The following is a 27,773-nucleotide window of genomic DNA, read 5'->3' as shown; positions in this document are numbered from 1 at the left end:
AAGCCCTATGGGAATTCAGAATGCATGGAGAAAGAAACGAAAAAGCACAGACAATATCAGAGCCCTCCTGACATTGTGCTAAAAAGGTGTACAGGAAAGCCTTGGGCTCTCTAAATGGTCTTTTCTTCCTCTTCTGGCTAATGGGCAGAGGCCAGAAAGACAGCAGCAGACATTTCAGGAGACGTAGGTGTAGGTTACATCAGAGCTCCCTGGAGAGAGCTTGTATAGTGGTTTGGGCTCTTCTGCTGTTAACCATTGCTTCAGTGGCCTTGAATAATGTTTCCAAGTAGAAAAGACTTTTGAGAGCCTATGAAAAGCCATGCATAACTGCTCTGTCAAAAAACACAAGGCCAGGGAAAACCACAATTGTGTTATTAGTCTGTGCAATGCTGTTGGTAAATCACTGCCTTTGTTTTACTGGATTACAGAAAGACAATCCAGCCCTTACCTAGAGGCTGAGCTACATTCAGCTCTTATGTCCAATGAACCCTTTTTTTCAGGGATGTAATTTTTTAACTGAAACATTTCAAGGGGGACAAGCTCACTGTAAACTCCTTCAAACTGAAATAAAGGAGATTCTCCCAATATAACTCACTCCAATAATTTTTCATGAGCCTACTGATTTCTGACATACTGGTGCTTGAGGAACTGCATACACGCTGAAGGCTGTACCACTTTAATTATACTGGCATCAAACCAGTATATTTTATACAGCAAAGTGTATTTTAAATACTACAAAAGTTCTGACCAAAAAAAATCCTTCATGAACAGCAAAATTGGGCTCAGAAGCAGACAAAAAGTGGATCCAGGTTCCTCAGCCACTGGGCCCATGGAAAACTGCAACATTAGTGGCTTTTCACATGAACAGATCTGTCAGCATTGTTGCAGCAGTGCAGAGTGGTGCTGATACTGTTGGTGGTGTCTGAGAGCAAGTCCCTTTGCACTCCTTGTGCCATTCATCTGCTTTGGATTTAATCTGTGCTTGTAATTCTTCGGGAAACCAACAACAAAAAAACCCCAACCAACCAAAAAAACCTTTGTTGTCCATGAAAAAGCTATTACATAACCCAAACTGAGGTAAATCAGTGTTCGTGGATTGCAGTCAAAATCAAGCTGCGTAATGTTGACAGTCTACAGCTTTGGTTATAAACTGGAGAAGGGGGAATCGGAGTCTTTGGCCTTTGAAATTACATGATCCCGATTACCTTAAAGCATGTATTCACTTTGAGCCATCCATATTGCATGTTACCTGTGCCATCTTCTGCTCCCTGTTCTTTTCCAAGCCTCCTTGATACCTTCTGCCACCATCTTCTCAGTTATCATCTGTTCCCTCCTCCTTGCTTCTAACAAAAAGAGCTTTGCCCACTATGGTGCATGGCTCCCTATCCCCATGAATTTTGTCATTCCTTTCCAGCTTACTTGCCATGTTCTCATCTCCATGCTTCCCAAAGAGGTTTTCAGTCTGTGAGCAGATGCCTTGCTCTTCTGTGAATACACACTGGGCCTATTTGCCAAGATTTCATGTAGCTCCAGGTGCAATAGTTGATACAAATAATTAGCAATACTAAACTCTAGCTAGTGGCATGCATAATGTCATGTTTTGAGACTAACATACACTGTTGTGGGTTAACCCCAGGCAGCAGCTCAGCCCCAGACAGCCACTCACTCACTCTCCCCCAGTGGGATGGGTCAGAAAATCAGAAGGGTAAAAGTGGGAAAACGCCCGGGTTGAGATAAAGACAGTTTAATAGCTAAAGCAAAAGCCATGTGCACAAGCAAGGCAAAACAAGGAATTTGTTCACTACTTCCCACCAGCAGGCAGGTGTTCAGCCATTTCTCCAGAAAAGCAGGGCTCCACCACCACACATAGCAGTTACTTGGGAAGACATAACTCCAAATGTCCCCCCCTTCCTCCTTCCTCCCCCAGCTTTTACTGCTGAGCATGATGTCATATGACATGGAATACCCCTTTGGTCAGTTGGGGTCAGCTATGTCCCCTCCCAGCGGGTAAACTTCTTGTGCTGGTGGGCAGTGTGAGAAACAGGAAAGGACTTGATGCTGTGCAGGCACTGCTCAGCAATAGCTAAAGCATCTCGTATGTTACCAACGGTGTTCTAGCCACAACCCCAAAACATAGCCCCATACAAACTACTATGAAGAAAACTAACTCTATCCCAGCCCAAACCAGTACAACTGTCAAAAAAACATTGGCTTAGTGGGGGTAATAGATCAACAGGAGGAAGACTGGACAACTGGGGAATTACTTTCAGAGCGACTAGGGAGCAGAAGAATAGTGGAGAAAAGCTGGTGGAATTTGGTGGAAAGCACAGAGATGGAACGACTGGCAGGGGACTGCACCACTGGGAAAGAGCTGAGCCACAGGAAAGGATGTCAGCAGGTAGGCTGCTACAGTGCTGGTTATCACCTCTTTCACCTTCTGCCTCTGCTGTTGCTACTTGCCGTTATTTTTCTGTGCTTTCCCTGCTGGCTTTCAACACTGCCACAGTGGTGCCTGAAAAGCTTTCAATGGCTAAACACATCTGGTCCCTGCACTCACCTCTCCTCTCCCTGTTTAACAGCTCAGCCTTGTCAATGGCTAAAGTTAGCACTGAAGTAAAATGAAGAATAGTAACTACTAAATCACCCCCTGCATACAAAACACTGCCTTTCATCCACACTGTCCTAATATGCAAAGGACAGCTGGATCACTGAGCCTCATAGAAGCGTGGCTTTTGGCAAGCCTAGTCTGTGGGTCCAACAGCAGAGAAACATTCCTGTGATTTTCAGACGTTCAGGCTGGGACAGGGGGAGGATTTTTCTTGGAGCGGAGGTGGATTTAATTCCCTTTCCCATCTCCTTCCTCTCCAAATTATGATGTACTGAATCCTGGTTTTATTCTTAATTAGCAAGGTGCTGGGGAAAAAAAAATGCTTCTGTAACAAAAAGTTCTAGGAAAATTTATTTTGGACATTGTGTTTCAGTGAGTCAGAACTGAAGAGAGTAATTCTGGCTCAGAGTTATTTGCAGTGAAGCTAGAGTGCCAAGGTTCCCCCTCGCTTCCCGTGATGTAGCTCTCCTGCCAGACACCTCCCATCAGATATTGTGCCAATCAAATCAGAAGAAACTACAGCGTACCTTTCAAGAAGCAGGCCAAATAAAGACAAGAGTGAGGACAGGGAAATGATGCGTGCAACATCAAAACACCTTCCATAAAATGACAATACATCTTGATGCAGAGTTACTAGGTATTGCTGAGCCAACATAGCCCTTCTCAGCGTGGTGCTCCTTTCCCAGCACAGGTGGTGCTGAAGGTTGTGGGGTGCAGTGACAAGAAAAGGAATTATGCACTGTGTGGGACCATCCCTTAGGCAACCCCTGGGGACAGCCTGTTCAGCTTAGCTGAACACTAACTTAGGTGAACACTGAGCATCTTGAATTATGGACCTCCTTCTCACATCCTTCCCTCCCTCAGGTAAACCCCACTATCCAAAGCCTAAGCATGGACAGCATAGACAGCATCAGACAACATGTTAATGTTATGCAAGTGTTTGTAAAATAGAATGACAGATTTCACATCTTACATATCTGCTCTAACACTTTGCTTTCAAGAAGACACCATGGAATGGCATGGGAATTGGACAAGGAGGATGAAAATTAAGGCCTATTAGTAAGAGATGTTCAGAAAATTAAGCAGCCTTGCAGTGCAAGGGAACAAGCAGGTAACTGCAGGCTCATGGAAGAAACCCAAGTCAGTTTCCACAATCCATAGGAAACAGTGTTTGAATATCATCCAGAAGCTTCTAGAAAGTAAGCATCAGCCAGAGAGCTTAGTAACAAGAGGGGGCATCTTGGCATGAACCATACACAAGAGCCTCCAGTAGCGTTTAAGTAAAATTTGCCATCAGGCCTGGAGCAGGTGCCTATCCTGGCCTCTAAAGAGCACCTACCACACTTTTCAGTAAGCATCCTGCAGCCCAGACCAGCTCTGTGTGTTTCATCAACTCTCACTAACTCCAAAGCCTGGAGAATAGATGTTCCCAGTCAGCGACAGCCTTAACAGGCCTCATTTATTTTACTTCTAATAAAAGTCCAAGTTTCATGTAAGCATGTCGAAAGCACTGTAGCTGTGCAAGGGTCCCCCTCATTCTAATTTGCTGCTTCATCCAGCCAAGCAATCACTCCTAGTTAACAATAATGTACATGCACCAGTGCGATTTACAGTCACAAAATACAGTTAAAGGTGATTTATAAGTGCTTGTCAGTATTTGGTTTCTCAAGATCTTTTTATGTCTCACAGCAAGTCACAATTTCCATGCTGCTTCTCTCTGTCTCAATACATGAGCAGACACAGATGTTTGTCAGAACTGCAGATGGTGGTGGAAGAGGATCTTTGCCATAGTCTTCAGCTGGTCTAAACAACAGGGAAAAGTACCTATTTTTGGAGAAAGCTCAATTTATACTTCAGCTGTCAGGACTATTTAGGGTCTTTCCACTTCTACATTTTTGAGAGGTCCTGCCTAGTCAGCAGGAAAAGTTGGATACTACATGTATATTTAACCTAAACTCCCCCTTTTCACCCCCTGCTCAAAGTTACAGTGAAATTCATTCCACGGGTTTTTATAGCCAGAATCCCCGAGGAGCTGAATAGAAGTAGCAAAGCATGAGGAACAGCAAGAAAGCTGGCAGCACGGAAGGGGCCTATATGCGGGTAAGGAATGCTAAATAACACTGTAGCTACACTGAGCAACTCGGTGTGGATTTTGATGACTGAATAGACTATCCAGTTCAAAAGACCTCCTTTTAAGCCAGAAGGTCTCTGTATGTGGACAGGATGCACCTGTCACACAAATTAGCAGGTTACTAATGGGAATGTGTGTGGGAGGCACACAGTCATGTTGTATACCCCATCTGCAAATAGCAATGGCTGCTTTTATATATCAAGTTTGTTTCACGGTTCCTTTTTTGAAGGCTTTAGCTAGCAGAGCTGCTGGATAGTGAGGCTCTGTAGATCAGAAACATGACAGTGGTACGGTTTTGCAGCTCATTACACTGTCTGGGGTAAGTTAATATGAATGACAGTGTCATATTAAGATTGTAGCCAGACAGGTCGAAATCAGGACCTCTGGTCAATAGTTGACAGACCTCCAAGGAAAAAGCAAACACCCACAAGGCCATCATTCTCTTCACTTGTGCAGTGTGGCAGGCACGTATCCAGAAGACGTAATTTTTGAGATGGGATCTGACGTGCCATCCTCTTGCAATAAGTCAGACTTACATTTCATACCTCAGCCTGAAACATGAGAAAGGAATTGAACTCTAGGAAGAAATCCCATGACATTCTAAGATGACAGCATTAAGAATAGCTAGTCAGTGTTGTCTAGCCACAGAAAAACTCAGTCCTGACACATGTTCATGTAAGTAGTTTCACTTATTTAGACACTGAACACAAACTGCACTTTTCAGATAGTGATCCTCAGAAACTAAACAGAATGTGTTTCCATTCAATTAAAAAAAAATTAAGCATAAAGAACCCAAGTATTTTGAAGATCAAAGAACACATTTAAAACCCAGATCTTGCAATAGCGTGGGCAGATAAGCCTGAAGCCTCAATTAGTCGAGGACACTCTCCTGGCCCACTCAATCCTGGAACTACAGCCCAAGTTTCCACTCTTTTAGTTCTTCTGTCAAATATTTGCGTATGGACGCTAATCCTCACAGAACTTATTCCAGGAACTCATTTCACAGTCAGACAGACCTCCATTGATCAACAGCGGCCTGCAATATAAGAATGTGTAGTTCTCTATTCCCTTAAAGGCTCATCTATTCAAAACAAGAATTACAGTACTTAACTTCTAATACCCGAAACCTTTCAGATCCTAGCTTAATTCTGCAGTGGGTTATTTTATTTCTAACATTCTAACATAAAAAGCCTGACACTATCAATTCTATTGGCTAAGTTCATTGACAGGATGCTGCTAAGAAAAACTCCCACTCAAAATCAATCGGACACAAAATTTTCTGTAAAATTCTATTGAAGGCTACTCCTCCTGTGAAAACAAGGATACTGCGTATTTTCAGATGGTGTCCTGGGACTCAATCACTTTTACATACATTTTACATACCTATCAGTTTCCATTTCTTTACAAATCATACTCTTCACAATTCAGTATTAATTTTTTTTATAGTTAACTAAATAACTGGCGCTTTATTTTAGGTATTCAGTATTCTGTTGAGAACATCTACTTTCAAATGCTTAACAGCCATGGCCAAAATCCCACCAATGAATTTTATGGCTATCTGTTGAAAATCCACTGCATATACAATCACTCCAGTGCAGCTGAACCCTTGTAAAAAGCTGTCATGACCCGGGCTGGATAGACCATGGAGTCGTGTTAAATTCGGAATTACCTCGGGCTAAATTAAGGTGAAACGACACCAATTAAACGTTTTATTCGTGGCAGAAGCAACCTGAACTTGAGAGGCCTTAACAGTAGGTGCGCCGGTTTCTCACAACAGGAATTGGCATGGAACTGCCTCAGTAACCTGTGGTAATCATACACATCAGTTCAGGGAAGACAATAAGGAGATCCCTCCCGCTGAGTCACAAGGTTCAGAGTGGACCCCCTTGCTTTCTAGACTCCTTCTCAGAGAGGAGCCCAGGGGTGGCTGGATCCGCTCCTACTCCCAGGCTTGGTCAGCTGTTTTATGTCTTAAAGGGATGAGGTCTGGGGGTTATGGAAAAGGAAAGAGAAAGGGAGAACAAGACAGAGACAAAAAGGAAAAGAGAAAGATTTCACTGGCCCTGGGTCCAGCGTTGGTCCCATCAGCCAAGGGGTCCCGTTCCGCAGAGGGCACGCACCTGGGGCTTCAGCTTGTGTCCTTTTATCATCTCCTAGCCCCTACTTCGGATGGGCACTAGAACTCATTAGGCTAATTAGGTGTCATGCATGGTTTGTGAGCCTTTGGGCTTGGGGGTCGATTGGGGGGGTAACTTCCCCTTCCCTGCAGACCTGAGCTGCCCTGCCCAGCATGTCAGAACAGCAGGTCAGAACAGGGAGCTGTGCACCCTCCGGCAGGACCTCCCCCTCCTGCTGCTGATGTCCAGTGCTGATGGGCTTCTTTTCACCTGTGGTTCCTTGCTGTGCAGGGTTTGTTGTTATGCAGAGTTCTTCGTTAAGCAGAACTTGCCCCACCACAATGTTTGAGACATTAACTCTTTCAGTCTCTCACAAAAGCCTCCTGATTTTAACTTACATGTGAAATCAGCAGGACTATTTATCACCAAAAAACATATCAAGTTTCACTTGAAAAAAAAAACCAACAGAAAGTTATATATTGCTTAGTTTTACTTCTGCAAGCTAACTAGTTCATTGTTTCAAAAAAACCTGGCTCTTTGTCAGTCTCCTTGCTGAGAGAGACTTGCTAGAAAAATAAAGACCTTATCCTTCCAGGAATAGAGAATGGAACATTAGCTCAAAAATAATAAATAACAATAATAAAGTATATTACTCTAACAATAACATATTCTTTATATTAACTTCAGGTATATTTTCACAAAAACCCCAAAACCCCCAAGCACAGCTACTTACAAACCATTCCCTTCCTACACATCATCTTCTTCATTCATTCTAAAAGTTTCCATTTCAATAGGAAAAGTTTGGAGAACATGCATAACTGTGTTAGGGGAACACTATTTACCAGAAGCAAATTCCAGTTTTTGGAAAAACAAACACAAACAAACCAACCCCGCCGACACAGAAGTAGTCCAATATAACCTAGAAGCATTAACTGTACTTCTGATGCTACATTACTGACAAAACAGCAAAATACAAGAAAATTCCATTTTATTTAGAACTACTACTGAGAAAAAGTAGGCTCTTTGGTGAAAGAGGCCACTTTGAAACATCTGAAACAAAATAATGTGCTTCAAATCTGTTACACTTTTATACCTTTTAAGAACCAAAGTTCTTAATCATCAATTTTTTGCAGGTTCTCATCCTTCACAATTTCTGAAGTCTTGAAAGCCAGATGTTCTAAAAAGTTCTAGAAAACCATTATATATTTTTTATATATATAAATATACGTATGTATCACTGTTCATCCATCCTTCCAAGTCGCCGCCGCCGCCTACAGAAAGACTTTAAGTTCCATTTGTTTGCCTCCAACATAAAAGGTCCATTGTAGACAAACAACACCGTCATCTTGTCATTGTAAGTGAGATTCTGCAGGAGCTGGTGAAAAACACAAAAACCAAAGTCAAAATAGCTAGAAGACATGTTCCCCATTATCTAAAAAAGGTGAAGGAGGTCTGCATAAAGCCTTAGATCTCAAAAGGTCAATATAGCAGGATTATAACCTTTTTGACAGATGATGCGTATTTATTCCTAGAAATTCCCCAAAGACACTCCTCATTCTTCAGGCAATTTCCATGCTTCACTATTCCTACTACAAGAAAATGTTCATATCTAATCTGTATCTTCTTGTTGCAAATGAGGTCATTACTCTTTTGCCATATCCACAATGGGCAGAGAGTATTGGCTGTTTTTCTTTTTTGCCAGGGGAGGGCAGGAGGTGGAGTTAACTTGGGCACAATTATTACATCTCTCTTCAGCCTCGTGCTCCTCTGAACTAAGCAATTTCCATTAGCGGAAACTCAAAACTGTCAAAATTTCTTAAAAGTTGCACTGCTGTCTTCTGGAGTAACTCCAGCCACTGTACTACTTTTCCAAAGTGTAACAGCCAAAACCGGACACTTACCATAGTCCATATCTTGTCAGGCGCAAGCCCAGCAGACTGATACATGTCATGGAAGCTGTAGGGTTATCTGCAGTGCTCAGGATGACTTTTAGCAATTTACTTGCAACTGACATTCAACTTGTCACCCAGAGTAAGTTCTCTCTCCCCAGTCATTTTGGCATTTATGCCTTTGACCAGATGCTGCTGTTGATTTTTCACACTTAAATACCAAGTCCTATGCTTGTTCTGTGCTGAAATGCATCCTGTTTTCAAATAAAGTTACCTAATCTAAGATTGTTTTGAATTCTAATCTTGCTCTACAGCAAAGAAGCATTCACTCCCAACATGGTGATTATTTGCATATTTAATAAATATAATCTGTTTCAGCATAGATTAATATTGAAAATACTGATTTTTCAAACCCAAGACTCATCTACTCATTCTGACAGTGAATCACAACTATTCAGAATACAATTTTCCTAATCAACTCTACTGCATATTAATCTATATCCCTTCCCCTCTGTAGCTTGCTTAAAAATACAGCTGGGAAAAGTGTCAACATACTGAAAAAAAACCATGGTAACAGTTTTTCCTGTATCCACTGGATACATACACAGAACTTAGCTTAGTATGACAATTTGTCATACTGTCTAGTATGTGATTACATACTTGCTTTATAGTAAGTGATGACATATAGTGTAGGCTCAGGAACTGCAGGTGAGCCGCTGGCACAGCAGAGTCTGGCTCTCTCCTCAGCCTGCTCTGTACTGCCTTTTAATTACCCTCTGATGCAGCCCACTCAAACCATCTCATTGGCTAAAACCTTTACATGAAGTGCTACCTCAATAATGTCCTTTGTAGTAGGCCATTACAACTTCACCGTGTCAACTGTGGTGACCACCTACTTGCAGTTGAGCAGGGAGCGGGGGAGAGAGAGAGAAGAAGAAAGAAATACCTTCAGCCACCTCTTCGTAACGCCTTCTCTCGCTGCTGAAAGTGGTGCAACACATTCCTTAAATGGAGGGGTTTTTTTTTACGCCTCTGAAATTTCTTACTTCTGCTGTCTCATTTTTACTCTGATTTTTCTGGTTAGCTCTGCACGCTCAATTTTCTGCCTTCTCTATTCTTAGTATTTGACAATGAGCTCAGCTTCTAAAACAGACTCTGAACCCTAGACTATCATCTTCTACAGTTCCTCATATGTGGGAAGTATTATAGTTAGTAGAGCTATCTCTATCCTTTCAACATCCAAACCGCTCTCCTGTTTCTTGAAGTAGGAGAGAGCACAGAAAGGCAGATCCAATGAGAGAAATTGCAAGAAGACAAAAGGGGACAGATAACACACAGAACAAAAATGAAGTAATGTGGACAGGAAATGACCAAACTGTGTGGAGGTAAGTAGACTGCAAGATCAGAAGGAACAACATGCATCACTGTCCTCCTATTTTCAGTCAGGTAAACGCTGTAGGTGGCTTTTCTCAGGTCCTTCAACTGCTATTTGCAGAAAAGAGTAGCACACACCAGCCAGATTTTCTAAAATACAGTGAAGTATGGGATGCAGGAGAACTGGTATCTTAATAAAAAGCATACAGCCCGTTACTGAATACTTGCCTTCTTGGTCTACAAGTAACCTTTCTTGGTTCAACCTGTCTTGGATCAAGTTGAACATAACATTAGTCTGTGTTAAAGGCGCAGGTGAACAGCCACCCTACTTACTAGTCCTTTCAAGCCACAGCATCACATCACTGTGTCACCTAGTAAGTCAGTTATAATTTTTTTTATTTTAACAGAAGAGCACAATTAAGCACTGGTCATTCTTCACTGAAAAGCCCTCTTTAAGACATTCTCCATGGAGTGTAGCACTGACCTTTCCTGAGCTTCTAAGTCTCAGATTATTACTTGAATAGTTTTCCCCCATTAATATGGGACTCCTCTAGTTCTTTTGACATCAGCAGCACTAGCCTGTTCCAGTATCATTATCCGACTTGTTTGGAAGTTGGTCTCTGCTACAATCCCAATTCTGTGTGAGCTAGAGGCATTACATTTGACAGGTTTGTTACATGGTATCCCTATGCACTGGTAGTTAACTTGTGATACTTCCACAGAGGCCACAATTCCAGAATATGTTTAGGAAAAGATGAGCCTTGGTGTAAGTTGTCTGAATTCCTGCCAGGACTGTCCTTAAAATGGACAAATTCTCTCACAGTAATATTAAGTATAATTATTTAAGTTCTTAGGTAAACCAGAGACAGGTTGTACAGTGTATACAGGATTATTATCACACAAAACTCAACTCTCCTACACATTAAACTTTCAATTTCATTTTATGCCACATACCTTTGGTGTAATAAAGAAGTACTGAGATGTGCTTTCTTTACAAGCAGTTTTCACAACCATTTCAAAAACTCTTCTCTCGTTCATTGGATCCATTCCCTAAAAGAAAAAAGAAAAAAAAAGTACGTTCTCTCCGCTATATCATAAGCATCTGTATAGTAAGAGGTTATATACTGCACTATTGATCCTCACCTGATTTATTTCATCTACAACCCTGAAAGGACATCTGTTGAGTTCCTGTAGAGCCATCAGGTACAACATAGTGGAAACACTTTTCTCACCTCCACTCTGATGATATGGAGTCAATTCACGAAGTTCAGTGCTACGGTGGAATTTGACTCTAATGCGAATCCCGTACTTATCGTACTCCTCCTATAAAAGCCAGTATCTGTTAAATTCAGTTTCTCTGTACTACAACTTATTTGATAATGACATGCAAATTAAAGGAAAATTATGTCAAGTGTTCTACAGGGGTCTACAAACTACTCAGGTTCAACTTAAGATATTAATTCAGTTTCATATATTTTCCTTAACTCTGATCTATTCTTGTTAGATGGGAGAATTTTCAATACCACTCCCTCCCCACGACAATGACTTGTTAATTTCTGAATCCCTGGTAAGAAAGACTTCATACATATCAAGAACACTGACAAGAAAAAAAGTTCTTGGCTAGGAAAAGGGAAGCAGTGTCCCTATAAATTCCATTCATCGGAAAAAATGCATTATGGTACAAGATGCCATCAACTTGAACAGTGGGGTGATAGGGTGTGCGTGTGTGTAGGTTAAGACCCCATCTGAACCTCTTCAAGCGCAAGCAGTCTAATAAAATCCTTCACTTTTCCTCCACTAGAAGATTGAGATACAAAACCCCTACAAAATCCAAGACAACAATTTGCCTTTCATACTCAGTCAGGAAAACCACACGTGACGATTCCAACCCTGGCCTTTTCTTTAACAGAAAACCGACACTTGTCAGCAGTCTGAGTCAATGATGTATAGGTGTGGGAACAACAGATGTGGTTCAAAAGAAGGCCCATGCAAAGAAATACATTCATGATTCGCGGAAGAAAAGAAATCTTTGGAGTACTTGCTAGTATTTCTGAAGTTCAGGTAAACTCAGTGCAGGGATGGGAATGCAATCCCCAGTGCAGAAAGCCCACGCTGATTGCTTACCGTTTGGTCTACATAAAACACAATCTTTATATGCGCCTAACAAGTTAATGAGAGCTACAGGGAAGATTCAAAAGTTTAAGGAATCCGAGTTCCAAGAGGTCTATCCGTATTCACTGTGGAAGCATAAATCCTGTACTTGGAGGTCATCGACTCATGTTCTTCTGATAACACAATTGTAATGCTTAGGGTAAAACAAAGGAGTGGAGGTGATTCCTGATGGTTACTCACAGAATACTTCTAGATTTAGAAAGGATAGTTGTGGCAAAGAGACAATGAGAAGCCCATCCCATAGAAGCTGGCACATGCCAGTTTGGTTCAGATTGCCACATACCACAGTCATCAAAAAGCATATGAACCTGGGTGACCTGGCAGAGCAGAGTCCCACTGGAGGGCTGGCTTTTATGAAGAACAAGGTCTAGAAGCCACCATGAAGTAAATAAGCCATACCATCTTAAAGTCTTAAAACTGCCTTAAGGAACTTCAAGTCTGTGGGAATAATTTTCAGCTTCTTTGCTACCTTCAGGTCTTGCTTTGGGAAGAGTAATGTACATACCAAATAGCATCTAACACTGGAGAGGATCTATCAAATCCTCTCAAATCAGCTAATGTGCTAAATCAGAAGAACAAGCCATCTTTTGGTGTTCCTGGTGTTTTACTACACCTGCAGGCAGACAAACATCCTCAGGACTGGAAAGTGCAAGGTCTTACACTGGTATTTACTTTCATGTACTACAAACCTCTGGTGCTTCTGGTGTACCAGTATTATAGAAACATGAACTGTGAATCCTTGAGGCTGAGGCAAATGCATACACACTTTAGGAAAGAATGAAGGTGACCTGACGTAGTTATAAACTCACATTTGCTAAGTGCCAACTTTTTCCAATTTTGATGACCGTCACCATTCTCACCCTCGATGTTTTCCCTGCTGGCAACAGGTTGGCACTTTCAAAGATAAACTGAAGACCTGCCTTGAGAAGGAGTGTTATATGACCATGACAGACACACCAGAACAAAGCAATGCTTAATGCAACTAAAACTATTTGCAAGCTGATTTTGGTTACCATTTCATTCTCCCCCACTATGGAAGAAATTTCTTCTTTGGCATTTAATGCAGCTTATCAGAAGAATAATTAGCTTCTTGGATTTGCAGATTGTAGTTTGATAGCCATGCCTCAATCAGGAACCTAAGAAGGAAAATCATGGGGCATGCTTTCAAAACAAATGAATGTTGCTGCACTGACCTTTCTGGAAGTGGTATTTTGCTAAGGGGAGCTAATAAGACATTATCCTAGTCAGTGAAGATAACAGCACCATAGCTTAGATGAACTTTCTCCATTTTAGTAGGATTTGGTACTTGATTGTCAGGATCAATCTCAACAGACCCACTAGTCTGGTTGCTTATGACCAGGAATACTTAGCATAGCGGAGTGAAAAAATACCCTTAAGTTCACAATTTAGTTCCTGTTTCTTCTCTAACAGATACTTGCAGAGCTTTTACTAAACTCTTTGGAAAGGGATGGAGCTGTGCGACATCAAGAACACAACGACTTCATGTAAGGAGAAATAAACAGGACCTAAGGCCTCTAAGCCCACTGTACTTTCAGATGCATTGGCACAGACTGAAACTAGGCTTGGAGAAGTGTACAAGCTACAATCTGGCAAAACCTCCAGTAAAAAAGACCCACCCTCCAGCACAGCCGCAATGGCATCAGAAAGTCAGGCCTTTGTTGCCTGACTACTGGGAATGCCAGTTCATGTAACTGACAGATATTCCAGGACCTGTCAAGAATGATGCTCAAAACTCCCTGTGGGGAATCGAGGAAGGTGAGGGTTATCACTACTAGCACTCTGAATTCTGGTTACCAAGTGCTACCAAGGAAAGTTAGAACATTCACCAAGGTTTCTGCTAGGATGTCAAGGAAGAACCTAGTGAAGTGTTTCATACAGTAGGTACTATCACCAAGGACACCATCAGATCTCACGGTTCCTGCAGGGCAGGCTAACAGAGGCTTGAACTTCACTGTCACAGGAATATTTCTAACAAAGATAATTCTGCCTCAAGTGTCTCTCTTTTGATAGCTGCAGGTCAGGGCAAAATAGTCTCCTGCAGAGAAGAAGGGTAAGGAATCCCAGCTCTGGAACAGACCATTCACCTCTCTGTATTACAGGCATTGATTGCTTGACAAGAAAGTTTTAGTCATTGGCCCAGTACCACTAGCTAATCTCTTAAACTATTTGTGACATCTTTGCAAGAGAAAAGCAAGACCTTCCAAAGAACATATTCGGAAAGACAGTTCAGACTTCCTTTGCTTTTAAATTGCTTTACTGTTTTTCTGTGTACTCTCTCACAACTTACTATTAAATAAAAGATAGTACTTGTGTAATATAGATCCGATTCTGTAGGGAGCTATCAAAAGAACTGAAAAGTCCATGTTTTAATGTCCTAGTGTTTTATAATACTAGTTTCTATGTAAACCTTTTAATGCAGTTCATATAAAGAGCCTTGTCAGTCACTATTCTGCCCCTGATAATAACTACCACTTCAAATACTTTAAGAAAAGCTGCTTGAGTAATTTACAACAGCAAAATAATGTTTAAAGTGTCAACTTCCACTATTATGGAATCTATGCACTACATATGAGAGTCTTAAAATCATCATTACAGAGATCAATTTAAAACAAAATACCTAATTTCTCTTCAGCCCATTGCACTGAGTATTTCTCCCCAAGGTACTATTGATGCTTTAAACTCTTCATCAGAGGTAAAAACCTGCCTATAAATGTTACTGAGGGCATAACAGGCTGGGCCAAATGATCGCTACTTCCAAAACAGACAAAATGCCAGCAGACTTGAGTAGCAACTACATGTAGAACCAACTCAATACAATACAATAATAGTAGATTTAGATTTATCATCTAAATGATAATAGAATAGCACAAATTAGCTAAAAATGGAGAATTCAATCACTAACTTAATAAATCTGAGTTACAGCTAAAGTAAATAAAATGCTTCTAACCGAGCCCTGTAAGTTGGAAAAAGCTTCCAAAAGTCAGTGAGTTGAAGTCCTATGCATCTGGACAAAGACTCATTTTCCTTTAATCAGACTGATAAGTCAGTTCTAGCACAAAAAAAGTGTGTTCATCAGTAAAAGTTCAGGGTTTCTTTTAAAAGAACATCTTTCCTACAATCCAAATGGCAACTTGCAATTTTTTCTCTAGCAATATACAAGCAAAAGATGATGCACGAAAATGTTATTCTTCCGTATGAAAAATAAATCATACCTCATTTTCCACATGAAGATCAACTTCACCAACACACTGCATAGAACTAAAGAAATTACTGAACTTCCCATTAATTTGCTCAATCAGCTTTTTCAAGGGGTTTAGCCACCTTTCTTTGACCTAGAAGAAGACATATCCATGTAAAACCATTTTTAATAACTGAATTTTCCTTTAGAGATAGCTTTTAGATTCAAAAATATCATAATTACAGAAGCTAACAGCTCAGTTTACACTCAAGACAACTTGGAATGTTACTCTCTATTTCTGTATATACATTCTATTCTAATAAAGACATACTGCTATGATACAGAAGTCATAATTTCAGCTATTACCTGTGAAATGTTTTGCTTATAGTTATCCAATTCCTTTTTCTTTTCCTCTAGATATTCTGTCAACTGCTGTATTTCTTCTATCTGCTTATTGTATTCTTCAACAACCTGCCATAATAAAAAAACACCAAGCAGTCAACAAAATGTTTGCCAATTCTGACCTTGACTGTAAAAATACCACACTGCACTGATTCTGTTCAAACACAATTATATAGATTATTGCACTGGACACTGAACAAGACACCTTCCTAGCTGTAAAGCAAAGAACTGGATAGCATTGCTTATTTCAGGATACTGCAACTTTTGGTTTTTTTTAAAGGCACAGAACACACTGTTCTTTCAGAAGAACCTACTTAAAATTCTAATAGATGCAGAATCTGGCATTTACAGCACATTGTTCCTGCTGTCTAGCTTCTTATACTAAGAGATCTAGCACAGAGTGGGAAGTGAATACAATACGGGTGGAGGGGGAGGAATGGAGGGCGGAGGGAAAGCAGTGAACATACCGAAGCATTCAGGCCTGTGAAACAGGAGGCCCTGGTTTTCTCTTCATTCAGAAAAGCATCAATTTCCTCCAACGTGGTAGGAAGAGCCTGAAAAGCCTACAAGAGAAAGGATGCACATGTTACACAGCAATGTTAATGAAGGACTCAAGTTCGCTAAAAAGAAATTGAATAAGCCATAAAATATTCTACTACTATTAATCAGGATGTCACACATTCAAAATTTAACACAGGAAGATTCCCTCACAAACTGTTCTGGACAAAAAAGGCTGGAAGTGCTACTACATAACAAAGACTCACAATTAATTGCTCCTTAGTTGCCTACCTTGTGCAGGTACGGATGCTCACAGACTTGGTATAAGCCAGGGGCTATGCTAGTTAAGCCATGCAAATACTTCTAGAGGCTGGGAAGACCTCCAGGTAAGTAGGCTGGCCCAGATTTCAGTTCTTTTGCGTTGCTCCATCAGAGCAAGATGCTAGAAAAATATGGCCTCTAATTATTTCTATGAACAAAAGACTATGGATTATAATTGAAATTTCAGATCAAATTTTCACTCCTCTGTGCATAAAACAAAGTGATATAGGATATCCCAGCACTATTTAAAGGTGCTTTAAAAGGTTAAGTGACAATATATGAGTCAACAGTAACAGAAGTACACATGATCCTTTACTGGTAGCCTTCTAATAAAAAATATGTAATATTCTTTGCTGGAGAAGTTAGAATGGTGTACATCATCCGAAATTTAAGAGATATGTGGAGATTTGTTTTTGTACATACAGTTTGAAATTCTTTTGGAAGACGTTGATCCGGACTGAGTTTGCAGACCTGTTGAGCTTTTTTCAGCAATTCCTTGCAGTTCTCTGTAAGAAGTCGCTTCCTCTCATCCAGTTCACAAAATCGTTGCTGTGAGAAAAGATATTAAAGATATTAAAATACACTTTTTTTTTTTTTAACTTTATTATAAATTTCCAGAGGTGACACTAGCACACTGGCAACAAACAACACCCGAATCAGGGAATGTAGGTGAAATCAGACTGCTTAAAGATCGAAAAATCTTTGTTTCAACACACAGAACTCATTCTGCCTCTCTGCTCAGAGTCAACAGATGCCAAAGTAAACTGATCAAAAGCCTGTTTTTGTAATATAGCTAAATTTATTTTCTCTCAACTAGAGGACTGTGCATGTAGATTCAATATATGCCTCAAAATAGGCTATTTTACAGGAAATCCCCTATAAGCCAAAACACAACTACTGTGAGCCTTCTTTTTAGCTCCCATTTAACTGTATTTATCTGCTTAGGAGAACATGGTGGACATGATGTACACCAAATGGTATTTTAGCTGAAATTTTACAGAGTAAACATAATTACACTATCAGAAGTACTTCCTTTGCTGTTTCATATCCTACCTCTCTAATACAGCCAGCAAAATACAAAATGGAAACACACATGATTTTTAAACTAGTGCTGAAAAATAAGTGAAAAGCAGGTACCATTTCTGGTTTTGAACAGTGGTCTCAAGGCTAAACTCTTTGGAACTTACTACAGGTAAGTGGCCAGCCCAGCCCTGTGACTTTCACAATACAATGTTACCACAACAGTAGTTAAAATACAATACACAAAATATGATACCTTCATGAAACACTAAGCTAAAGATTATCTCAAATAAGCATTGTTCAGGCAAAAAACTTGGGAAGCCTTAAGTGTCTCCTCCCCTCTGTCCCCAGAAATCTCACTCACCTATCTCTACACGCATGGTCCCTACCACAGGTCTGCTGCTTCCAAATGCTGAGCTGACAGTGCTTGGGAGTAACTGCTTGCTGCTGTCTCCCGGCTCAGGTAAGCACCCAACTGCAGATAGCTGGGAACTGCCAACCACTTAGAAGTGAAAAGGAGTATACCAAGATACTGGAGCTTTTAATCCAAGTTATTTTACTACACATCTGCTCAGTGATTACACATGCAATATATCATTCTAACAGACAGTTACACCATGGGAATACACTGTTTTCATTTCTTTTAGAGGCACAAAATTCTAACTCAAAATCCATACACACAGTATTTTGCTTCAGAACTTTCTTCTGACAGTTTGGGAAGTTTAATTATGTTCCTATATTTGGGAGAGCTTTATCTTCTCAATTTTTGTTGTTGTGTATTTCAGTTAAATATGGGAGCCCTCCAGTGGCACAAAAATTTTGAAGTGTTCATTTGGAGATTATACAGTTAGATAAATGTTTGTTCTACATTTTTAAAATACAGGACACAGACAAAAAAAAAAAAGGACTTTTTTAGATTTTATTTTATTCCCCCCCCCCTCCACTTCATAAAGTCTATTGTAGAGAAGGAGGGAAATGTCACATGGGGGCAAGAAGGACTGGCATTACAGCTATACAGATAAAACAGCAGTAAGTGGAGGATGGCCCTCCTTTTGGTTACAGCCAAGATCTTATGTCATTCTGAATTAGCACAACTAAAACTGTACACCACAATGCTTATGTTGCATTACGTATCTGCATATGCCCTGTAATACATTCAATAAACAATTTTTTAGGAACATTTTAGAAAGTTCTAAATTAAAACTGGACTGTATTTTGGATCCGAGAAATTTAAAAGCCAACTGGCTTCACCTGAAATATGTTTGACCTCATGATAATGAAGGCAAAAGATCCAGCGAAAGCAACACACCCGTACTTTTTTATACAACAAACACGAATTTTATACTTATGCGTTTGACCATTTCCAGAGCCAAAGTCAATTCTGAATCATCTGAAGTGGGGAATCTCAGCTCTCAATGGTACATAAAGCTGAAAACCTGCAGAGCTGCATGAAGCAGGATTTTAAGCTGATCTCTAGGCACTGAAAATCTGAAATAGATTCAACGTTGAATATGCCTGACCCAAGCCTAAGGCAAGTGAAATTCTTCAGGGTGTGAAAAGGAAAATACATGTTTGGGCAGAGGAAAACCTCAGCATTCAGCAGGAAGACTGGGAAGCAATAGACTTTTGATGTGGTTATGAAGCATGTACTAGAATAAATGCACTGACAGTTCAACAACAAGGTTAAGTCTCAATTTTCATTCAGCTTTACCAGTTGATTGTCATGGCCGCAGGCTAAATAAAAGTTAGATAAATATAAATATATGATAATACACAAGTTTTGACTCCTTCTCCCTCCTATATATTCAAAATTGCATGGCAATGTTAAGGTTCCTGTTGATTTCCTGAAGATGCCTCAATAAAACCATCTAGATAAAAAAGTAACTCTAAGTAGAAGGAAATTACTGTTCTGAACACAGATGCTACCATGAAAAATCATAGCCTAGACAGAGCTTTAAAATCGTTTCAGCCAACAGCATAAGAACCAACTTGGAAAGAGCTTTATCTGGGAAAGTTCCGTACTAGTGCGGGGCTGCAATTACAGCTTCCTGAAAGGCATCTACCAAACAGCAGAAACCATTTATATTCTATATGCACAAGCAGTTTGTATTCTGTTGTGGTCATCAGTATTGCAACTGGTTTTGTGCAAAATAAGAAGCTGGTTAAAGAAAATACAGTTACCAGTAGCCAATGTTTTCTCATGAATTAGTGTTTGCATGCATGCTTGGTGACAGCATTTAATTATTTGAAATTTGGAAATTTATACATAAAAAAACAATCTGCATTTTCTTAAAACTTAGCTTAAGGAGCAAATGCTATGGTGTACATACTGAGTATTAATATCAATTATTTAAACAAATTTACACCAAATGAACCTGAAAATTAACAAGCTATCAAAGCAAGACAATTAGGCAAGACTCTTTGAAACAACCATCATAAACATGCAGGCAACTGTGCCAATTATCTAATGAGCAGATGGGGCTAACAATCCTCCCTAATGTTCAGTATGGGTCACAAACACATTTGCTTCTTAGGCTCATTAAATAAATTAAATACAAGGAGTTGTCAAAATAACAGTAAGGTTCCCACTTGAACTGCAATGACAAAACACAAATCCCAGAAATCTGTTGTTGCTAGCTTGACTTGTTCGAAAACATGTACTTTTTGGCCTTTCCACCTAAGCAGTTAAAAAAACCCTACACCGTAAAGCAACAAACATGCTGCTGTCTCCACAGTATCCCAGTGCCAAGACCTCACAAAAGGAACATATGTGATCTTCTCTTAGATGGACTAAGTGGGGTTTGTGTTTGCTTCAAATCTTAATCAGATACTTACTCAGGTATTATAAAAACTCAAGCTTGCTTGACAAATAAACACCATGAGTAAGCACTAAGTATTAACAAAGTTTTGCAGCTTCTTTGGCTGATACCCACCATTCCGATTTTAACGAATGCATCACAACTTGCACATGACCCACAAAAATGTCTGATGATTAAACAGAGAATTAATGGTCCCATAATTGTAACATTTAGGCTCCAATTTAGTTCATGACACAGCTTTTGTACAACATACTTATTTCTATTCCTGTTTGGCTTCCTCCTTTTTCAGGTTTATTTATTTTATAAAAACAGGCACCAACTGTTTGCAAGACTTCCTCGAGGTGTTGCAATGGCATCCTCACAGGCAGCTTTGGAGCAAGACTACCTTAACACAGTACTGCTGTAGAAAAAAATTTATCACAGCCAAAGCCACTAAGAAGTTAGAGGGAAGGGCCAATTTAAAGATACTATGTCAAATTACACTTAGAGATGAAGCTGAGAAATACTGAGTCTTCCCCATGAAAGTGCATCTCTTAAGGCTGAAAATAAGAAATAACACTGAGTGTACAACATACATCATTCATGGGGCAATACAGGAAAGAGGACTTCTAAAAAAACAGGCTAAAGACTTAATTCAAAGATTCAACATGCAGTAGTATATGGGGAAGCGTGGCTTTGGACTTCCATGTACATGAAAACTTAAGATGCACTTGAATACTCAGAATAGTTTTCCTCTGGAGCAGTTAGACTTCTCAAAATTCTAATCACTGGGATTACTGATTTTACGGGTTTTTTTCTGTTTTAATGTTCCTAGAACCAACCAGCCAAAATACAAGCTCTGATATGATTCCCTCTACTTCTGTGGTTGAATGTACCCCAGTAATGACTAATAGGACCTCAGCTGACGCAAACACGTCTTCACTACGGAAGGAAGCAATTTTTGTTTAACCAAGAATTATCAGAACATTTAGCTTACAAGTCCTCTCTACTGATCTGATCAGACATCTACCTATGCACCAGCCCAAGCTACTCTATAAATGATGACAAAGGTGGGGACAGAGAGAACTAAAAACATTAAATAAATTTCCCAGTGATGATACACACTACTCACATGAGGTTCACAGCTTTGTAATACATTCTTACTCCTTACTGAGCTCCAGCAATGAAGCGATTTGCACTGGATTTTGATAAAGTCTGAATAACAGCTGCATCATGTGAGAGAACTGATGAAATAGTGATTTTCCAAGTATCACGCTGGACTTGCCTCTGTCTTCAAGTTACTTTTTGCTCCTTTTAGGAGGTTCTCCTCTTCCTAATTTTCTGCAAGTGATGACACCTATAACCTCAAGTGGTTTTCTGAGTACATACCAAGGCCATTCTTTCTGGAAGCGCATATCCATCCAAAATAACTATCACCTACCTTTTGAACTGCTTTCCAATTTAACAGCACTTTTTTTTTTTTGTGGATCAGATTGAATTAGCAGTAGGTTATAGTTAACCTAACTCTTGCAAGATAAGGAAAAAACTTCCCATCCTCTACTTCGACAGTTTTTTCCCTAGTACATCGAAAGACCGTACTACTACACAAATACAAAAATTGAGTTCTATGCACCAATCCATGAGAGGTCACAGCATCCTCTGCTCTTTGAAAAGAGTACTTGTCTTTGGAACTAATCCCTCTAAGACAGCCTTTTAACCTGAACACAGCATAGCTTCCTAATATGATCAATACAATGACCATTTATCCTCCTTTCTGTCCCCCAAAAAAGGCATTTAATTACAGTAGGAGGAAATAAGCTATGAAAGAAAGGTAAAACAGCTCTGCTCTACTCTGACACAGTACTTTCTGGTTCATCTTGAGCTTACATCTCCCATGTGGGTTGGGGCTATTTGTCTGTGACAGACTCAGAAGAAAAACAATACTTCCAAATAACAGCTAGCCTTTTTACACACACTATGCATTATAATAAAAAGATCCAGAACATGATGACTGTTCAGCACATTTTCACAGACGCTTAGCTGTCTTAATTGAGGAAGGCAAAGCTCCTATTCAGCTTTAAATGAAGAGGCTGAAGTCAAACTACAGAAATCAAGACTAAATATTTAGTAGTATCAATATCCATTTCTAAACCAGACACAGAAGTATCCTTTTCTACACCATAAAGGCTTCCACAGAAGAAGTTTTCATAGTAGATATCCCAGTATTCATAGCAATGGTTACCTCTGCAGCTCTCAGCTGTACGCTTCCTTCATTACACTCTGATTCTAGTCTGTTCTTCTCAGCAGCCACTGTAGTGCTCTGAAGGACCAAATCTGCTTTGAGGATGTTCAGTGATATGCAATTCTACATAGGAAAACAGAAAAATGTTATTTTTTTCCAGAAGAGACTCAAAACTGATATAATGACTATCAGGCTTTAGAAACTATCCATTTTTTAGTCATAGCACACCATCTCACACTGTGTTCAGCTCTTCAACACTGCTGTCTGTCAAACAAAATGAAGAAGAAAGGTGACTTACTGGTGACCCAAACTCTTCAAGATGTATAGTCCCCATGTACTTTTAATCTGTAAGCATACACATATCACTTGCAACCAAACAATTTTACACCAGAAAAGCACATTCTCTTTCCCTACAGCATATACTCGTGTGTGAAATGTGAGAAAAGACAAAGCCATCTGAATTCTTTCTTGGAAACAGAATGAAACAGGTAGATTTTGGTGGACTTCTTAAGTCACACACAGAGATGGAAAAAGGCCAAAAAATAAACACATAAGATATATGCCTCTCTCACTGACAATGCAACATGACTGACCGGATGTACAGTGACTCTGGTGTCTTGTGTCTTAACTGGAACAGCATATGACAACAGAAGGAGGCTCTATTTTGGAAGTTTCGTAACAGGCTTTAGTGATCCCCAGAACCTGGTTTGACAACTTTGACATTAAAGTGGTTGCTTCTTTAAGTGAATCAGCCTCAGGAATGGTCTTGAGGCTTCAAAATTGGCAATATATTCTTGACTGTGCAAAGCCTAGCTTCAAACCTCAAATTATGGGGCACTGAGAACACCAGTTTACCTTTTTTTTTTTTTTGTGATGGTCATATAAATACAAATGAATCCTCTCTCTTAATGAAAGGGAGGACAAGGTTCCAACTGTAGACCTAGTGGACCTACGGGATGAAGTTTTGAGATCATAACAGTGAGCCAAGGTCTGAGATCTTTACTATTGTCATTTCAACACAAAGTTTCTACAGTGTCAACTTGGACATACAAATAAGTTTATTTGTTTCCAACCCACTTAAACAGTTTTAAAACAATTATTAGAGAAGTAAACTGAAAAAAAAAAGTCATAACGAAAGGAGATGAAAAATGGAAAGAGTTAAGATTATTCAAAGACAACAGCACAAAGAGAACTACGTGCAAAAGCAGTGCCAGAATCTGAAACAGTGGAACAAAGCTGGTTCTGTCAAGTGGTTGTAAAGTATTGATGTGTACTAGGTTATGTGCCAGGTACGCTCTGCCTTGTGTATTTGTGTAAATATACATGCAGCCTGTCACTCTAGTTAACTGTTCTACACAAGCCCCAGAACTCTTAAAAAAGTAGATCATATTGCCACCACACAAACACATACAAATCCTATACATGTTTTAAATTTCCTTTTGTGGCAGAAGTGAATATGTCTGAAACATATGACTACCTAAGTTTTTATCACTTTAATAGCCTACAGCTAGTATAAGTACAAAACATATTGAAGAAAGTACATAGACTGCCATGAACTTGGATGCATTCACGAAGTTTTGTTTCGGGATGACCAGAAATGTATGGATTTCAACAATTTTGATAAAACATATAACGAAACATCCTTCTTGTATCTGACTGTCTTCCTCTCTTCAGTATGTACTAGCATATATTTCCTACAGCACACAAAGTGTGAAAATTAAGCTGATACATAACTGAAATAAATCCCTTTTGTAATCAATAACTATTTAAGGCAAATACTATCCATCCCCCCCTACACCCCTGGTATACTGAGAAATAGACAGTATGTGTCAAATCTGTTTTCCTATGCTAGGTGAAAAAGAGATTAAGACACTCCTTCAGGCAGGTCATACAGCAGTCAGTAAACAACTTTGGCTGCACTTTACAACAGCAACACACTTGGACAGTTTACACGGTGGGAAATGGGCATCAAATACAAAAATCAAAAGCATATTCTAGAAATTCCTGTTTTAAATACAGAGCATTTGCACAAGTTTTGAGAAGAGTTACTTTTCAGTACTGTTATTACCTGCACAAGTTCTGTAAAGTAATCTACAGCCTAAGCAACCCTTTTAAGATGGCAGGTGTCTTCTGCCATTCTTTGGCATTTTCAAAATTGCTTTGGCTAATTGACCAAAAGGTGATGTCTGAAACACTCCAACTGTTGCAGTCCATGCCTACCAACAAACAGAAACAGCCCACCCATTTGGAGTGTTTTTTTCTTTGTTATATAAATACCAGCAACTGAAATGTACTGAAATCAGGCTCACTTCAAAGGTAGTACCCAATTCTTCCCAGGGGTAAGCAAGAACACATTTCAACATTAGTAAGGCATGGCAAAGGAACAACATACATGCTCAAAGTGGTTGCAAGAACGACACCATTTCTTGATGAGTGCAAAAGCACAAGCAGACTCCCTTGGAACCAAAAGTAACTGTTTCTTGTTTCTTAGTTATTAAAAAAAAACCCTAAGAAAATTCACCTTGTGGCAGCTCCCATTATTAGGGCTTACAGGCTAAGCTAAAGCAACAATTAAGTCCAGACTGTTTTCTTCTTTTTTGAGTTAAAGAAAACCTCATGACATTGGAGCCTGAGAGTTGAGTACCTCTCCCATCCTAGCCCTCTTCCACAAACACGGATCCTTACAGTTTCAGGCCAATTTTTCACATGACTAACGACTACTTTTTTTTTTTTTCCCCAATAAAACAACAAAAACAAAGGGTGAATATGAACTAGGCTGGAAGGAACAGTTCATAGAATTATGTGCTGTTCTGAAAATGTACAGGCTGAAATGGTTACAGAGTTCATTCCCAGTTCATTCCTGTATTTACTGAATGAGACCATGGGTTGTAAGACTTCAGTCGCTGAGAGTCTAAATCAATGCAAGCAAATGATCTACAAATCAAATCAACGACAGATGAACAAGTTCAAGTTCATAAAAGCTTCAAAAGATGTTTACCCTGAAGCAAGTTAGCTCATAAACATTTACAGTAACACATCCAAATATTGCATACCTCCTACTTAAGTTACAAGAACTGGACTTTTCACAATAGTGGAACCACACAAGTTAAAAATACATACCTTTATGTGATGCATTAGTTCAGTAACAAGCCTTGCTTTTTGGGTATTTATTTCTTTGATCTTTACATTTGCCTGTTGATATTCGTCCTCTAGGCTGATAGCATCTTCTTCCAGCTGTCTTAAACTATGGGGGGGGAATCAATATTTGATTAATTTTGATTAGAAATAAACTGTACAAAAATTCTTAATCTTGGTGATGAACCAATAGTTAGCAAGAATAGGAATTTGTATACTTAAACATTCCGGACATTAGAGGCATTCCCAATCTATGCACTTTAAACCTAAGAAATTCAAAAGACAAAGAATCCATAATTAAAGAAACTTTCATTTTGGCTACTAAGAGCACCACTCCGCAACCATACTCCTTTACTGCTGTACATTTCAGATTTAAAAAAAAAAAAAAAAAAAAATCAGTGTAAGAATTGACATTTTTCTTCTGCTGCTAGTTCCATGCAACAATACAACATAGGAGAGTTCAGCAGGTTTGCTTAACTCTTTTTATGTGTACTAGTAAAAAAACTTGTGTCCTCAACCTTCATATGAAATAATCATGATGTTTAGTGAGCTGCAAAGCATTTGGAGATCTTCAAAAACGGCCAAACAGGCCAAGAGGATGATCCAGGAAACTAGAAACCAACAATTCTTACTTTGACCCCTGGGAAAATTGTGGAGCAAGTCCCCTCAGAAAATAATTCTAGGGGCATAAGGGAAAAGGTGATAACATTTACCAAGGTACATCATACTTGATGAACCTAATCATAAAACAACTGGATGACAGGAGATCAAGTGGTTGCCATTTACCTCAAGCTCACCTGCACACCCAAAAAGGAGAGACAATAGCAAGTGGGGGAAGCCCAAATAATAGCCTACCCCAGCCACCCCCAGGCCCATCACAGGAGCCATCAGCCCATGAAATGCCCATCTCCACAAGCCCAGAGGGGCACAGGGGCACACTAGCAGGCGGGAACTCAAATTAAGCATGCAGAGGAAGGGACACCCTGTCCCAGGACAGCCTCAGCATCAGTGTCCAGGTGTGAAACCCAACAAGGTAAGTCACCACCACAGCTCCCTCTGGACTGAGGAGTGCTGTTCCCTGGGGGTATAGGAGACATTATGGGATACAGCAGAAAAGCATTTTGTGACTGCGCAGGACTTACTATTGGATATTCAGGAGAGAAAACAAATGCAGGGAAAGGGAGGGATCTAGATGACTTGGAGAGGAACAAGTGTGGGAAAATGGAGGGATATGGGGATAAAAGGGACAATTACATGTAAACAGCTGGCTGGTCATTATGGTTGTCCAGCCATGCCCAGTTGGCACACTCTCTTCTTACTCAATTCCATTTTTCACTTTTTTCCTAGGTGAGGGACTCTATTCAGCATTCATGTGTGTGTATGGGAGTCTGAGTGTAAGCAGCTATAGTCAGATCACAAGTCAGAGGACAGGGCCTGCCAGTCTGTGGTGCCAGCAACTGGAGACCAGAGTGAGTACACTTAAGTGACAGCCACTGGAGTGGGACCACAGGTCAGAGGCCAAGTGTCCATGGTGCCAGCATCTGGTACAAGTGCAGGTACATGTTTGATCCCTAGCCAAGACCAAGCCAGACTAGCTGGCAAGTAGGTAAAGTGGCCTGGGAGCCAAGGGGGTATGTGTGTCACTAATGGTGAGACCACAGGAAGAGATGGCTATTGGAGGGACCAGGGTAGTCCAGCCTGGCTGCCAGAAACCATGAGATCTGCTGTCTCTAGGGGTAAGACCTGCTGGCATGTGTATGTATTTAAGGGTAAGATGACAGGGGTACTGGCTACTGGGGGGGGTCTAGGGGAGTCATGGCTACGTCTGCACATTTGTATGCCTGTGTGTCTCTGAAGGCAAGACCAC

General features: G+C 40.0%; 1 protein-coding gene across 2 annotated transcripts in view; it reads right to left on the bottom strand.

Moving 5' to 3' along the window:
- Positions 1–7,827: 7,827 nt before the first annotated feature.
- SMC5 (structural maintenance of chromosomes 5) overlaps positions 7,828–27,773 on the bottom strand; it is a 53,270-nt gene continuing 33,324 nt past the window's right edge. For both annotated transcript variants that reach the window (XM_052777165.1, XM_052777166.1), the window contains 9 exons: positions 25,892–26,015; positions 22,772–22,894; positions 17,135–17,260; positions 16,360–16,455; positions 15,857–15,961; positions 15,525–15,644; positions 11,263–11,442; positions 11,074–11,169; positions 7,828–8,231 (listed from right to left, as the gene is read on the bottom strand). In XM_052777165.1, the coding sequence (XP_052633125.1) occupies positions 8,091–8,231; positions 11,074–11,169; positions 11,263–11,442; positions 15,525–15,644; positions 15,857–15,961; positions 16,360–16,455; positions 17,135–17,260; positions 22,772–22,894; positions 25,892–26,015 (1,111 nt within the window). In that variant the 3' untranslated portion in view covers positions 7,828–8,090. The remainder of the gene's footprint in view (positions 8,232–11,073; positions 11,170–11,262; positions 11,443–15,524; positions 15,645–15,856; positions 15,962–16,359; positions 16,456–17,134; positions 17,261–22,771; positions 22,895–25,891; positions 26,016–27,773) is intronic.

Source organism: Harpia harpyja, chromosome Z (assembly GCF_026419915.1).
Source record: "Harpia harpyja isolate bHarHar1 chromosome Z, bHarHar1 primary haplotype, whole genome shotgun sequence".
In the NCBI taxonomy this organism is placed as follows: domain Eukaryota; kingdom Metazoa; phylum Chordata; class Aves; order Accipitriformes; family Accipitridae; genus Harpia; species Harpia harpyja.
The sequence above is the reverse complement of the archived record's forward strand: the minus strand, read 5'-3'. Positions and strand labels throughout refer to the sequence as shown.